Genomic DNA, 13409 nt, shown 5'->3' with positions numbered 1-13409 from the left:
TTTTTTTTCCTCTGTCTTATCCAGCTTCAGACTTTTTGCTCTCTGGCACGTGGATTGGTCTTACCTCTCCCCACCCCTACCCCCCAAAAAACTGTAAACTCCTTAAAAACAGTAACCATGTCTTTTTTTCTTCTCTTTTTCATCTTCCACAGTCCCTAGTATAATATCAAGCACATAGTAGCTGATCAATAAATATTTTCCGATTAAGTACAATTAATTAGTTATCTGGATTGATTAATGCTCCTCAAATGAATTTTGATAGTTTCTATTTAAAAAAATAATGAGGAAAAAAAAAAACCCAGTAATGATGGGGAGTTCCCTGGTGGTCCAGTAGTTAGGACTCAGAGCTTTCACTGCCGTGGCCCTGGGTTCAGTCCCTGGTGGGGGAACTAAGATCCCGCAAGCCATGCGGCACAGCCAAAACAAAATTAATAGTAATAATAATAAAGCAATAGTGAATAAGAAATCAATGGAACAACAACAAAAAACGGGTATATTTAGGCCATATACCAGATGATACCCAGAAATGCTTGTTAGTTTTAGTAATTCATTCAGCATAGATATTGAGGGCCTATGTGCCAGAGACTATTCTATGTGCTCGGGATACATGAATAAAGAAGGGAAGAGAAACAGACAAAACAGCTCTCTCAAAGTTTATGTCCCAGAAGAGTCAGACAGTTAATACACATATAAATTAGAAACATGTTAGAATCAAGTGTAACGCATAAAAGAGAAGGCAGAGCTTGATAATATCAGAAGTTCAGGGAGACGCTGGGATTGACATTTTAGAGAGGATGGGCAGAATTGTGAAAACGATTGTTTTTAAACAATCAGAGAAAATTGAAGATTTGCTGGGTATGAGACAATATAAAGAGGTGGTTCTATAAACTGGGCCTGTTAATGGCATTTGGGGTATTTTTAAAAAAATCCTCATTTGTTGTAAACTGAAGTATTTATGGGGAAATAATGTGACCTAATGTTATGATGTCTGGGATTTGCTTCAAAATGTTTCACAAAAATAAAAATGAGGAAGGGAAGGAAAGAATGATGAAAGGAAGGAGGGAAGGGGGAGGGGAGGGAGGGAGGGGGAGGGGAGGGAGGGAGGGGGAGGGGAGGGAGGGAAGGGAAAATCGGGTGCGGGGAGCACAGATGAGACAAGAATGGTAGAAAGTTGATAGTTGAAGCTTATCAATGCTGGGGGGATCCTCATACTGTTTTTTCTACTTTTATATGTGTTCTAACATTTCCATAATAAAGTTTAAAAGGCATAACTAGCGGTCAGTCAAGGCCTCATTTAAGCAGAGGCTCAGGAGGTGAGGGAGGGAGCCCCGGGGAATGGGTTTGTGGGGGGAGGTTGCCGAGGAAAGAAACAGCCCACAGAGCCTGCCCCCCTTGCAGCTCCTTGAATTGGGGGTGGGAGCCGTGTAGGAGCTGAGTCTGGGAGGTAATTTGGCTGTGGGGTGGAGAACACATGGAGCCTGAAAGTCACTGCAGGGGCCTCGAGTCAAGGTCAGATCCAGGCGGGCTGCAGAATCACACTTGACGTGCTTTCCCTGGGAGTTTGTTGAGCCACCCAGATACCCTGGATCTCTTTACTCAGACTCTGAGGCGAGCATTTGTAATGCATCATCAGTGCCGTCTGGTAGAAGTTTCTGTGTTGGTGGAAATGTTCTCTCTGTGCTGTCCAGTATGAGAGCCACTGGTCACACATGGCGCTTGAGGACTTGAAATGTGCCTAGTGTATTGAAGGAACTCAATTTCTAATTTAATTTCATTTTAATGAATTTAAACTTAAATTGACACTCCCCCCTGTGGCTGGTGGCTCCCACACTGCAGTCTTAGGAGACGGTTAGCCGTTCTCCGGAATTTCCCTCCACGTTGGTCCTAACTCCACGTAAGCAACCAGGTCGTTCTCACCTCCAGGTGTCTGTAGCCCCGCCTGCGCCCCCTTGCCTGGCCGGTTCCTGTGCCTCCTTCAGGCCTGAGCTTACGTGACACCTCCTTGAAAGGCCTTCGCAGTTGAAATTCGGCTCTCCTCCATCCTGCTGTCCTGTGGTACCCAGCTTTCCTTGGAGGCATTTTTCCCAGTTTGTAATTATACTTGGTCTTTATTTATTTAATGTCTAAAGCCAAGAGCTCCTCAGCATTGGGGGTCCGTTCACCGCTGTCTACCCACATTGTTGGTGTGCAATGAAAACGAGCTGGGATGGAGACAGAGGGAGCAGTCTGAGTGTATGCAGTGCTGAGGACCCAGGTGAGGGGCCTCTAACCCAGCGTGGAGAGCAGTTGGTGAGTTGGGAGCAGTTTCTCCAATAAACCTTAACCAGGGCTTTTAAAGGATGAACAGGCCTTAGCAACAGGAGAGCGAAGATGGACAACGGCATTTCCTACACAGATGAGAGGCAGCAGCAGGAAGGAAAGTAGGAAACGTAGGGGACAGTGTCTGGGGCCTGTGGTATGTGGGGATCAGGTGGAACTGGATCGTGGAGGACCTTGGGTGCCTTAAAATGGATCGTGTAGGTCAGGGGTGGGCGGATTTTTCTTTACAGGGCCGAAAGTAAATAGTTCAGGCTGTGCAGGCCTCAGGGCTTTGTCAAAACTCCTAAACTCCACCATCGAAATGCAAAAACCGCCTTGGACGATATGTAAATCACTGGGTGTGGCTGTGTTCCAATAAAACTTTATTTATGCGCACAAATTCAAGTTCCAGGTAATTTTCATTTCACTATTATTCTTTTGAATTTATTTTTCCCCCAATCATTTCTAAGTGGAAAAACCATTCTTGGCTTATGGACCACACAAAACAGGCAGCTGGCCACATCTGGCCCTCGGCCACATTTGGTGGGGAGAACTGTCGGGTTTGAAAGGGGACAGGAAGTGGTGAGATCAGTATTTCAGGCGGCCCCCTGAAATACTGGCTTCGGTGGGAGCTCAGGGATCAAGTCTTAAGACAGTGGCAATTTCTGTGAAGAGGCTGAACAGCAGTCTGGGTGATAGATTTCCACGGCCTGAGATAGGGCAGTGTTAACAAGGGATGGGAAAGAAAGGCCGGCTTTGAGATCTATATTCCGGAATCAGAATCAGCAGAACTTGGTGATGGATGTTCAGGGTAGAGGGTAAAAGAATAATGTCCCAGCTTCGAATTAGTAATCAGGTGCCCCGTCTCAGCAGGATACATCAGCTGTCATGACCAACAAAGAAACATAGTGCATCTTATTTTTTTTTTATTGATGTATAGTTGATTTACAAGGTTGTGTTAATTTCTGCTGTACAGCAGTGGTTCAGTCATATATATATATATATATATATATATATATACACACATACGTATATATATTCTTCTTCATATTCTTTTCCATTATGGTTTATTACAGGATATTGAATATAGTTCCCTGTGTTATACAGTAGTAGGGCCTTGTTGCTTATCTATTTTGTATATAGGAGCTTGTATCTGCTAATGCCTAATTTATTAATTTATTATTAAACTCCTAATTTATCCTCCCCCCCCTTTCCCCTTTGGTAACCATAAGTCTGTTCTCTATGTCTGTGAGTCTGTTTCTGTTTTGTAGATAAATTCATTTGTGCCATGTTTTGGATTCCACATATAAGTGATATCATCTGGTATCTGTCTTTTTCTGACTTACTTCACTGAGTATGATAATCTCTAGGTCCATCCATCTAGGTTGCTGCAAATGGCATTATTTCATTCTTTTTTTTTTTGCGGTATGGGGGCCTCTCACTGTTGTGGCCTCTCCTGTTGCGGAGCACAGGCTCCAGATGCGCAGGCTCAGCAGCCATGGCTCACGGGCGCAGCCACTCCGCGGCACGTGGGATCCTCCCGGACCGGGGCACGAACCCGTGTCCCCTGCATCGGCAGGCGGACTCTCAACCACTGCGCCACCAGGGAAGCCCTATTTCATTCATTTTTATGGCTGAGTAATATTGCATTGTATATGTTGTGTAACACATCTCCTTTATCCATTCATCTGTCGAGGGACACTTAGGTTGCTTCAAAGTCTTGGTTATTGTGAATAGTGCTGCTATGAACATTAGGGTGCGTGTATCTTTTTGAATTAGAGTTTTCTCCAGATATATGCCCAGGAGTAGATCTTAATGCACATTTAGGTCTGTGGCCGTGTATAGGGGCTTCCTTTTATCTGTAATATGAGATTAATAAATAGTTAATAGTGTTCCACCTCGTCATAAGATCACTCCCCTGGTTGTTATTTAGTGGGAATAATTTTATTTGCTGTTGAATGGATAATATAAGTATTTCTATAAAAATGATACTCCAGTGAGACATTTCTGTGACTTCCACTCAATTTTGCTGTGAACCTAAAACTACTCTAAAAGATAAAGTCCATTTCTTAAAAAATGAACTAGATATAGAACCACTGAACAAGAGGACTGTTCATGCTGTACTGTCATATGAATAAAGCAAATTGCAAACGTTTTAAAACTGTGATACCCCAGTGGTCTGTAATAAGTTCTTCACTATAGTGACATGCTTTCACATCCTAGCACACCAAAAGAAGTAATCTCTTCCAAGGACTACAATTGCAGAACGTAAACTAGGCTTCCCGTTTTAGAAGCAATTCAAGTGGTAGAACCTAGGACGTTGATTATAGGCGAACTCCTTTCTTGTGTTCATTCACAAATCCTTTAGCTTTTTCCAAACCTCAGCTGCTTTTGCCTTCTCAGCAAACAGTTAAGAGAAAGCAGAAACCTTGTAATCCCAGTTGTTAGTAAATGTTGCACTACCATAAGATTACGTAGATCATCACTGCAAGGCTACGAAGCCACCTTCCCACTTGCCCTGTTTGAGAGGATTTCTGCTACGCGCATGTTAATTCATTTATAACTTCTCATACCACCTGGGGACAAGGAAGACCCCAGTTCAGTAAGAAAACAAATGCGTGTTTGTACATACTGCAAACCTGCATTGAGATAACAATGGTAAGATTGGAAGGAATCAACGAAGTATGTTTTGTAATGCCATATCCTTGATTTTCTTGATGTTGATTTTCTCTCTCTTTTGGCAGTTTTCTCCTGTAGTATGAAGTAACCAGGTTCAGTTTCTGTAGCACTTTTTTTCTCTACGAGGTTTTTGGGTTTTATTTTTTTTTCTTTCCACAAATGGTTTCATCAATTGGCTTTTTTATTTTTAAGGCATTTTATTTATTTACTTATTTATTGTTGGCTGCGTTGGGTCTTCGTTGTTGCGCGCGGGCTTTCTCTAGTCGTGGCGAGCGGGGGCTACTCTTCGTTGCGGTGCGCGGGCTTCTCACTGCGGTGGCTTCTCTTGTTGTGGAGCATGGGCTCTAGGCCCGCGGGCTTCAGTAGTTGTGGCTTGCGGGCTGTAGAGCACAGGCTCAGTAGTTGTGGCACACGGGCTTAGTTGCTCTGCGGCACGTGGGATCTTCCCGGACCAGGGATCGAACCCGTGTCCCCTGCATTGGCAGGCGGATTCTTAACCACTGCACTACCAGGGTAGCCCCTCTACAAGGTTTTGAGAGATTTATTTGGTGCAGACCTTATATAGCACCAAGGTCTAGGATTCTTTAGGTCCGTACGGTCATCTAGTCAAGAAATGGATTAAGTAAGTGATACAGCCCGAGCCCTTGGACTATTTAATCAGTAGAAATTGGGAGAGGCCAGCCGAAAAATTCAGGGAAGGTTTTATTAGGGAGGCTGCAGCACGAGGGAGCAGAAACAAGTAATAGGTGCCCTTGCTCACTCCCCGAGGAGGGGTGAACTGATTCCTTAAACGGGATAACAACAGGGGCAGGTCTCTGGGCCGGGCAGGGCACGTCGCTTCAGTGGTCTGCCCACCCCCTTGCTGGTGCTGTGTGCAGGGACCATGCACAGGACCCTGCTTTTGCTCCCGGCCCCTAAGAAGTTTGGTTTGGTTTGTGGCCTTTTGTATGTTATTGTTCATAATTGCCCCAACTGTGCGTGCGTGCAGTTACTTTTTATTCCTTTATAGTTTCTTTCTATTCTGTTGCTCAAGGAGACGTTTGTCCAGGTGCAGTCATTCTGCTAAAGGGTCCCGGCTCCCAGCCTATCTCATCAGTATGTGAAAAAAGGGTGAGAAAGTGATCGACTAAGTGAAATTTGCAGTATTGAAAAGGTTGCTTTCTCATCATAAGATCGCCAGCAAGTTACCAAGGTGGAAGTTCTCGAACCGAAAGAAGTTCTAGTCAGTGTAGTGGCCCCAGTTGGGGAAGAGCTTGGGATGTTGAGTTATTAGCCCCCGAGAAGGATGTCTCATCCCTCCACTTAGTTTCATACCCTTTTCCCCTCCAGCTCTCCTCCCTGTGCCCTGTCCTGGGACCCTTGGACACTGTGACCGAATGCTCTCGAGCATAGTGACTGGAACAACGTAATGGCACTAGCTTGTGTTCGTAATTATACTGAGATATATGTCGTTATCGTCCCCCATTTGCAGATGAGGAGACCAAGACCTGGAAACCATACGTAACTTGCCCAAGGCCACGTGGCTAGAGCTTGGTAGAGCCGAGGGTCAAACCTAGAGTGTGAATTGCCCAGAACGCTAGACATGCACGCTGGGCAGTTCCCATGGGGCTAGCTTGGACGCCTCCTCCCCTCACTCTCAGGTTGCCCCCAGCCAGCCTTGACCTCCCCAGTGGTCTCTCCACTGAGCCAGCGGTTCTCCAGTGGTTCTTTAAACGTGAGCCTCCCTGCTCACCGGTTCCTTGTCCCACGTCCCTCTCCTCTGAAAGGAAGGCTTTCAGAACTGAGGCAGCTCACAGTGTATGGCAAGTAGCACCTCTAAGCGGCTAGTGAACTTAGGACACTGGCCACCGTTTACTCCCTTCATACCTTAGCAAAGGGGGTTTCTTGGAGCAGAATACACGGATCGTTCTAGAATATATGTGGAATCAGCATCCCTTCACTGATGTCCACCATGGTCCACCACCATTGGGTTATTACAGAAATCTCTTAACTAGATACTCAGTCTCCAGTCTTGCCAATCCCTGAGTCCATCCTTCGTCCAAAACCAGGTGTTTCTACGCATAAATTGGATTTCCAGCAAGTTACCAAGGTGGAAGAGCGATAAAGATAAAGAACAATGAAGGATAAAGAACGATCCTTTTAGGTCACTTAGAAAGCCATATCTGATCTGGCCCCTGTGGGCCTCTCGAGCCTTGTCTTTCCCTGGGCTTTGTACCCCTCACACTCCCCCTCCAGCTGTCAGAACCTATTTCCTATTTCCGTTTCTCCAGGAAGCAGGGCTTTCTCTTGCCTCTGGGCCTTTGCATGTGCTGTTCTGTAAGTGCCCCCTTGGTGGCTCCACCAGGTGCCCCCCGGGCATAGCACTTACCTGTCTACTCCCTTCCCTTCACCACTGTAGTTGTGCGCAGTTGCTCGTGATCCTAGGTGTGGGGTAACAGTTCAATACACATCTCTTGCATGAATAAATGAAAAGTATTCATTCCCGTGTAATTTCTACCGTTAATTTGGAGTCCATTTCCCACATCCGTTTTCTGGTTTTGCCAATACTACTAACTCAACTTCAGCCATCTTTTCAAATGTTTACTTTTATTTTTTTCTTCTTCTGACCTTCTCCACTATGTGGGTCCTCCCTTTTAAAGGTATTTTTGACTACTTTTCAGTAACATCTTCATGATTACTAGCACAGCAACCCTGAACTCTACACATCCGTGTTCACCAGGACCATTGAAGAATTTTGCTGCAAATCTTAGCACCTGCAGGGTCTTTCTGTAGCAGCCCGAGCCTTGCTTAGGCTGTGTTTACCAGCAGCGCTGGGCAGGATAAAAGAGCATTGTGTTTATTTAAAGGGATAGAAATTTTCTCTCAATTATTTGTTCGTGTGAGCCGGGAGGAGCCAGGGGGAAAGCAGTTTGTTATGGGCAGTGGTTTTGAGGAAGGTAAGAAATCATGTAAAGTGAAAAAAGGACCTCTAAGAAGAGAACATTCCCGGTTAAAATGATTTATAGTTTGGATGTAGATCGAGATTTTCTTAGCCTATCTCACTTTCTGCTACCTATCGCGGTTATAGCAGAATCACTGTTGGAGTTGCCCAATTAATAGCCACTGTTCTTTGTTGCTCTGTCCTTCTTCCAGAGGTCACCCTGAAGGTCCACATCAGTGATGCCAGCACCCATCAACCCGTCCCCGATGCCCTCATTGAGATTTTCACCAACCAGGTCTCCATCGCCTCTGGCACCTCGGGGACAGATGGCATCGCCTTCCTCAAATTCCAGTATAAGCTGGGCAGTCAGCTGATTGTCACCGCCACAAAGCACGCCTACGTGCCAAACTCTGCCCCGTGGAAGCCCATCCGGTTACCCGGTAAGGTGGTCTTAACCCTTCTGTAAAACAGGGCTTACAGTCAGGCTAGGGATGGAGTCAGACATAGAAACAATTTTGTAAGTGTTAAGGGTTAAGTCAGACAATCAGGAAAATACTTGTTCATTCACTGCCTTAGCTTTTGGGGCCCCTTATGTGCAGGAAAAGGTGGGATCCCGGTATGAAGCTGGTTGTACGTTACTATCCATTTAATGGAACTCGTTTCCCCAGCGTTCCGCTCTGTACCTTACTGATTGTAACCAGCTGATGGGATTGGGGCGGTGCCCTGAAGTGGGGCTTTCTCGTCTTGCTTCAGGGTCTGAGACCAAGGCTGGCCAAAAGGTGGGGAATGATGGCGAGACTGTCTTTCTCTTTCCCACCTTTCTCACCTGCTCAGGAAGAACACTGCTGTGTGTTTCTTCCCCTCTCAACACTCTACTCCACTTCTGGCGTGTCTGATCACCAAACATGGGCGTTTTGCCACACATCCAGCAATTTGCGGATTCTGTGACACCAGCTGGGTACTTACTAGATTACCAGTTTATTACAAGGGCTATTAAAGGAACAGCTGAATGGAAGAGACGCGTAGGGCAAGGTCTGTGGGAAGGGGTGTGGAGCTTCCATCCCCTCCAGGTGCACCACCCTCCCAGCACGTCCAAGTGTTCGCCAACCAAGAGGCTCACCAAACCCCATCCTTTTGGTTTTTTATGGAACCTTCATTATGTAGGCATGACTGATTAAATCATTGGCCACTAGTGATTTAGTCAACCTCCAGCCCTCTCTCCTTTCCTCCCTGGAGCTTGGGGAGGGGGGCGGGTGAGACCGAAAGTTCCAACCCTCTAATCACATGGTTGTTTCCCCTGGCAACCAGCCCCCATCCTTGGGTTATCTAGGGGCCTTCCAAAAATTACTATATTAACTGAAACTCCCATGGTAAGTGGCGTGTTATAAATAACAAAATATACCTTTATTGCCCTTATCACTTAGGAAATTCCAAGGGTTTTAGGAGCTGTGAGGCAGGAATGAGACCAAGAGCAAATATATATTACTTATTATAAATCACAATAGCACATTACCATTCACCACTGCAAAGCAGCCGGTCTACCACAAGGGGCTAGGATGGTCCCTGACATGGGTTCAGCTGGGGATGGAGTAGGTGGGAAGCAGCAGACGGTGCCGCTTCAGTCCCCTCACCTCAGGCTCCATCTAGTGCCTGGACCGCATTACCTGCCGGCACTATTGCTCTGAGGCTAGCGAGGGTGGGCGGGTGGGAAGAGCATGGGCTTTGGACCTGGGTTCTGGCTCTGGGTCTGTGCTTGAGCCCCTCCAGCTTTGATGCCAGTCTCTGCAAAAGGGAGCTGATACCACGTAGTAGAGTGGTTCTGAGTAAAAAGTGGTTCATGCAGGTGCACTAGCTTACAGTACCTACAGCATAGTAGGGGCTTGATAAACGTGTAGCATCTGACACAGTGCCTGGCAAAATGCCAACGTTAGGGCTCACCTGTGTGCCACTGGACACGCCCCATCAGGGTCCCTGCTGCCCCTGGGGCACATGGGAGCTAAGCGTGACTGTGCCCGTCTTTTCCAGCCCCAGCATCTACCCTCAGCCACAAAATTCTCTTTAAGTTCAGTTTACACTTATTGAGTAGCTACCGTGTGCCAGGCAGTGCCCTGGTCACTGAGGATACAGGTCTAAAGACGCAGAACTCGCCCCTAGGGACTTCATCAATTAGTTATGAAGTCAGCCACAGAACCCGATGCCTCCTGATGGGATCAATGCTCTGATAGATGTAGGTGCCTACGGGGATGCTGGGGACCAGTTCACTGGCCTAGGTGAGCAAATGAAGGAAGGCTTCCTGGAGAGGCTGAGAGGGGAGCTGAGTCTTGAGGATGAATAGATATTAGCATCAGAAGGTGCTTGTATAATGATCCCGATTCCGGGACTCAGCCATGCAGACTGGGCAGGTGGACTCAGGAATCTGCGTTTTCACAAGCAACTCCTACCCGCCCCCCCAGGGTGTTTATGGATAAAAATGTTCACTATAGTTTGGGACCACTGCTTTGAGAGCTATGGAAAGTGGATTTGAAATAGGTACAACTGAGGAAATCCTTTAGCAAAACGTTAGAGAAAAGGAGATAAACCTGAGAAATATTTAGCAGGTAAAATCCAGAAAGCCTTGGAGAATGGGTGGGAGAGATGTGAGGGAAGGGACGAGTGAGAATAAATGGAAGTTGAGTCTCGGGTTTCTGGTTGCTGATGGAGTGGATGGGATAACAGACGGGCGGTGGGCTTGGGAGACCTGCCACCGTGTGGTTCCCTCGAGTTGACTTGATCGATTAATGCCGTCGGCTGAAAGAAGCCCTCTTCCTCCCTCCCGTGTGCACCCCTCTCTCCAGGCTTGGGGCTCAGGCAAAGGTGGGTGGAAGTGGGAGTGGAGGTGGGGAGATGGGGAGAAAGGGGTGCGTGTCGGGATTGTAGGTGGTGATGAATTTAGCATGGATTGGATTGGAGCTGCCTCTGGGACGCCAAGTGTGTTCGGGCTTTAGTTTGAAAAGAGTTTGGGGCTTAAGAGGTTTGGAGGTGGAGGTGGAGTTTGGGGTCATCAGCAGTTTTTAAGGGAGACTCAGAACAGTGATCTCACCCAGAGAGTGGAGGGGAGTGGGCCTGGGGCAGAACCCTGGGAAGGCCAGCACGATAAGAAAGGTGGTCCTTGTTAGGTTCTTGCTAAAGAAAATGTTTGACCTCCCCCATTTTTCATACTGAGAAATCACTGCAAACAACCCTGGGGGAAGTCTAAATGGTATCCAGACACCTCAACTCCACCTTTGCTGAGGGCGGGGGGCGGGCAGCAGCACAAAATACCACTGATTCTCACCATCACAGGAGTTACGTTCTGCAGAGTCACCGTGAACACTGAGTTCGTGAATGCTGAGCCATTGCTCCCGGGTGAAGTGCAGGGTTAGGTTCCTTAGAGCCTCTGGTCACGTTTTCATCCACTGATCAGTGCATCTCCTTGTTTGATGTGTGTTTCTATTGCAAGGTACCTGACTCAACATATATTGTTCGTTCATTAACCTTGAACTCATGGCCGACAGCACCGTAACTCATGGCTAAGGGAAGCTTGTCTAACGTGTAATAAGGCACATCCCAGCCTCCTGCAGTTAGAAACACTGGACAGCACTTTGGGCCAGCACTCAGGGGCTGTGTGAAACAGGGAAATCACCAATAAAAAGCACAAGAATGCAAAAACTTGGCACTAAATTGACTGCAGGAAGGATGCTTACGGTGTGAGAGCTGAAACGAGAAGGCAGAGCGTCCGTCGCCTTGGTCGACCTCAGCTGGGAGGAGACTCAGACTTTTGGCCCCTCTGTACGTACACGTAGAAAGCATCACAAGTATCGACTTGGGGTTACAAATACCCTTTAGCAAGGAGGCACATTTGCAAATACTGAACCGACAAATAAGGACGGACTGTACTTTAATTACATTTGTTTTGACTTTGTTAACATGATCATTTGAGAAAAAGGCAACCATTTTCATAATATCCATTCTTCTTAAATGAGTAAATAATGGTAAAAAAATGTAGTTTCATTCTAAGAGTTTTGGACTAGGCTTGAAGATGCCTGGGTTCTAGGCCTGCCCGCCCCCAGCTCTGCCCACACATGGGGGCCCATCACAGCTTTCTGAGCCCAAATCTCTAGTTTCTAAAACCAAATCAGTTAGACCGAATAATTTTCAAGGACCCTCCCATGTCTTTCTTTTTCTCTGCTTGTCCTGTCAGCATAACAAGATCCTCTTAACTAGAATCTAATGGACAACGTGAACAAAACTTAGACTGGTCTGATGTGAAAAACAGAGTATACTGTTGTTTTCACGTCTGTTGTTGAAGGTGCGCTTTTGGTATTCCAGGTAATTGAGCGAGGAGGAGAGAAGCATTGGGAGCCTCTTCTAAAATATTTTTAAAATTTGACACTAAAAAATAATTTCTTTACTACATGTCCGCACGTGGTTTTGTTTGCATACGCGTTCTTATGAGATTTGGGAATAGATTTCTTTTCTCAGCCTTGACAGTAGTTCCTGGAGGATGTGGGGGTTTTTTTCCCCTTGCATGGAAGGGGCTACATATTGGGCACCAGGAAACCACAGCAAAAGGAGAGTACCCTGTACCTTTGGTAGCAGGTAGAAACAAATTTAGCTATATGAAGTGACATCCATCCACTAAAGACTGTGATTCCACATCTTAATTATTTCTAGCTCTATAGCTCAGGCCTTTTGCAACAGTTCAGGGCTACTGCAGTGGCCTCTGGCCAGCTCAGTCTGACCCCTTCAAAACGCCCTTTACATTACTGACCATTAGTGTCTTAAAATGTATTTTAAATATATATTTATATTATTTTTATAATATAATAATTTCACATATTTATATATTAGATATATGTATTTATATATGGATGTATATTTATATATCCATATATATATGCAGGCAGACCTCATCTTATTGCACTTTGCAGATGTTGCATTTCTTGCAAATTGGAGGTTTGTGGCAACTCTACATTGAGCAAGTCCATCGGCACCATTTTCCCAAGAGCATTTGCTCATTGAGTGTTTGTGTCACATTTTGGTAATTCTCCCAATATTTCATTATTATTATATTTGTTATGGCAATCTGTGGTTTTCGTGTTACTTTTGCAAAAAGATTACAACTCACTGAAGGCTCAGATGATGGTTAGCACTTTTTAGCAATAAAGTACTTTTAAATTAAGGTATATCTGTTGTTTTTTAGACATGATGCTATTGCACACTTAATAGACTGCAGTATAATATAAACGTGACGTCTGTATGCATTGGGAAACCAGAACATTGACGTGCCTTCCTTTATTGAGATATTCGCTTTATTGGGGTGGTCTGGAACTGAACCCGCAACGTCTCCGAGGTGTGCCTGTATATATATCTGTCTAACTACGTTATATGTCTGCCTAAAGGCATCTGATGTCCTCAGGATCAAGTTTAGACTAAACAGAACACAGGGACCTCCTCCCCAGCCGCTTCTCCCTACGTTTCTCACGGTCTGGTC

General features: G+C 45.9%; 1 protein-coding gene across 2 annotated transcripts in view; it reads left to right on the top strand.

The window, feature by feature from the left end:
* Window positions 1–13409, top strand: part of FAM171A1 (family with sequence similarity 171 member A1) — a 125258-nt gene that overhangs the window by 56780 nt on the left and 55069 nt on the right. For both annotated transcript variants that reach the window (XM_073801691.1, XM_019933495.3), the window contains exon 2: window positions 8110–8337. In XM_073801691.1, coding sequence (XP_073657792.1) covers window positions 8110–8337 — 228 coding nt within the window. The remainder of the gene's footprint in view (window positions 1–8109; window positions 8338–13409) is intronic.

The sequence above is a fragment of the Tursiops truncatus genome, chromosome 2 (assembly GCF_011762595.2).
Source record: "Tursiops truncatus isolate mTurTru1 chromosome 2, mTurTru1.mat.Y, whole genome shotgun sequence".
Classification (NCBI taxonomy): Eukaryota; Metazoa; Chordata; class Mammalia; order Artiodactyla; family Delphinidae; genus Tursiops; species Tursiops truncatus.
Note: the sequence above shows the minus strand (reverse complement) of the source record. Positions and strands in the feature narration are given on the sequence as shown.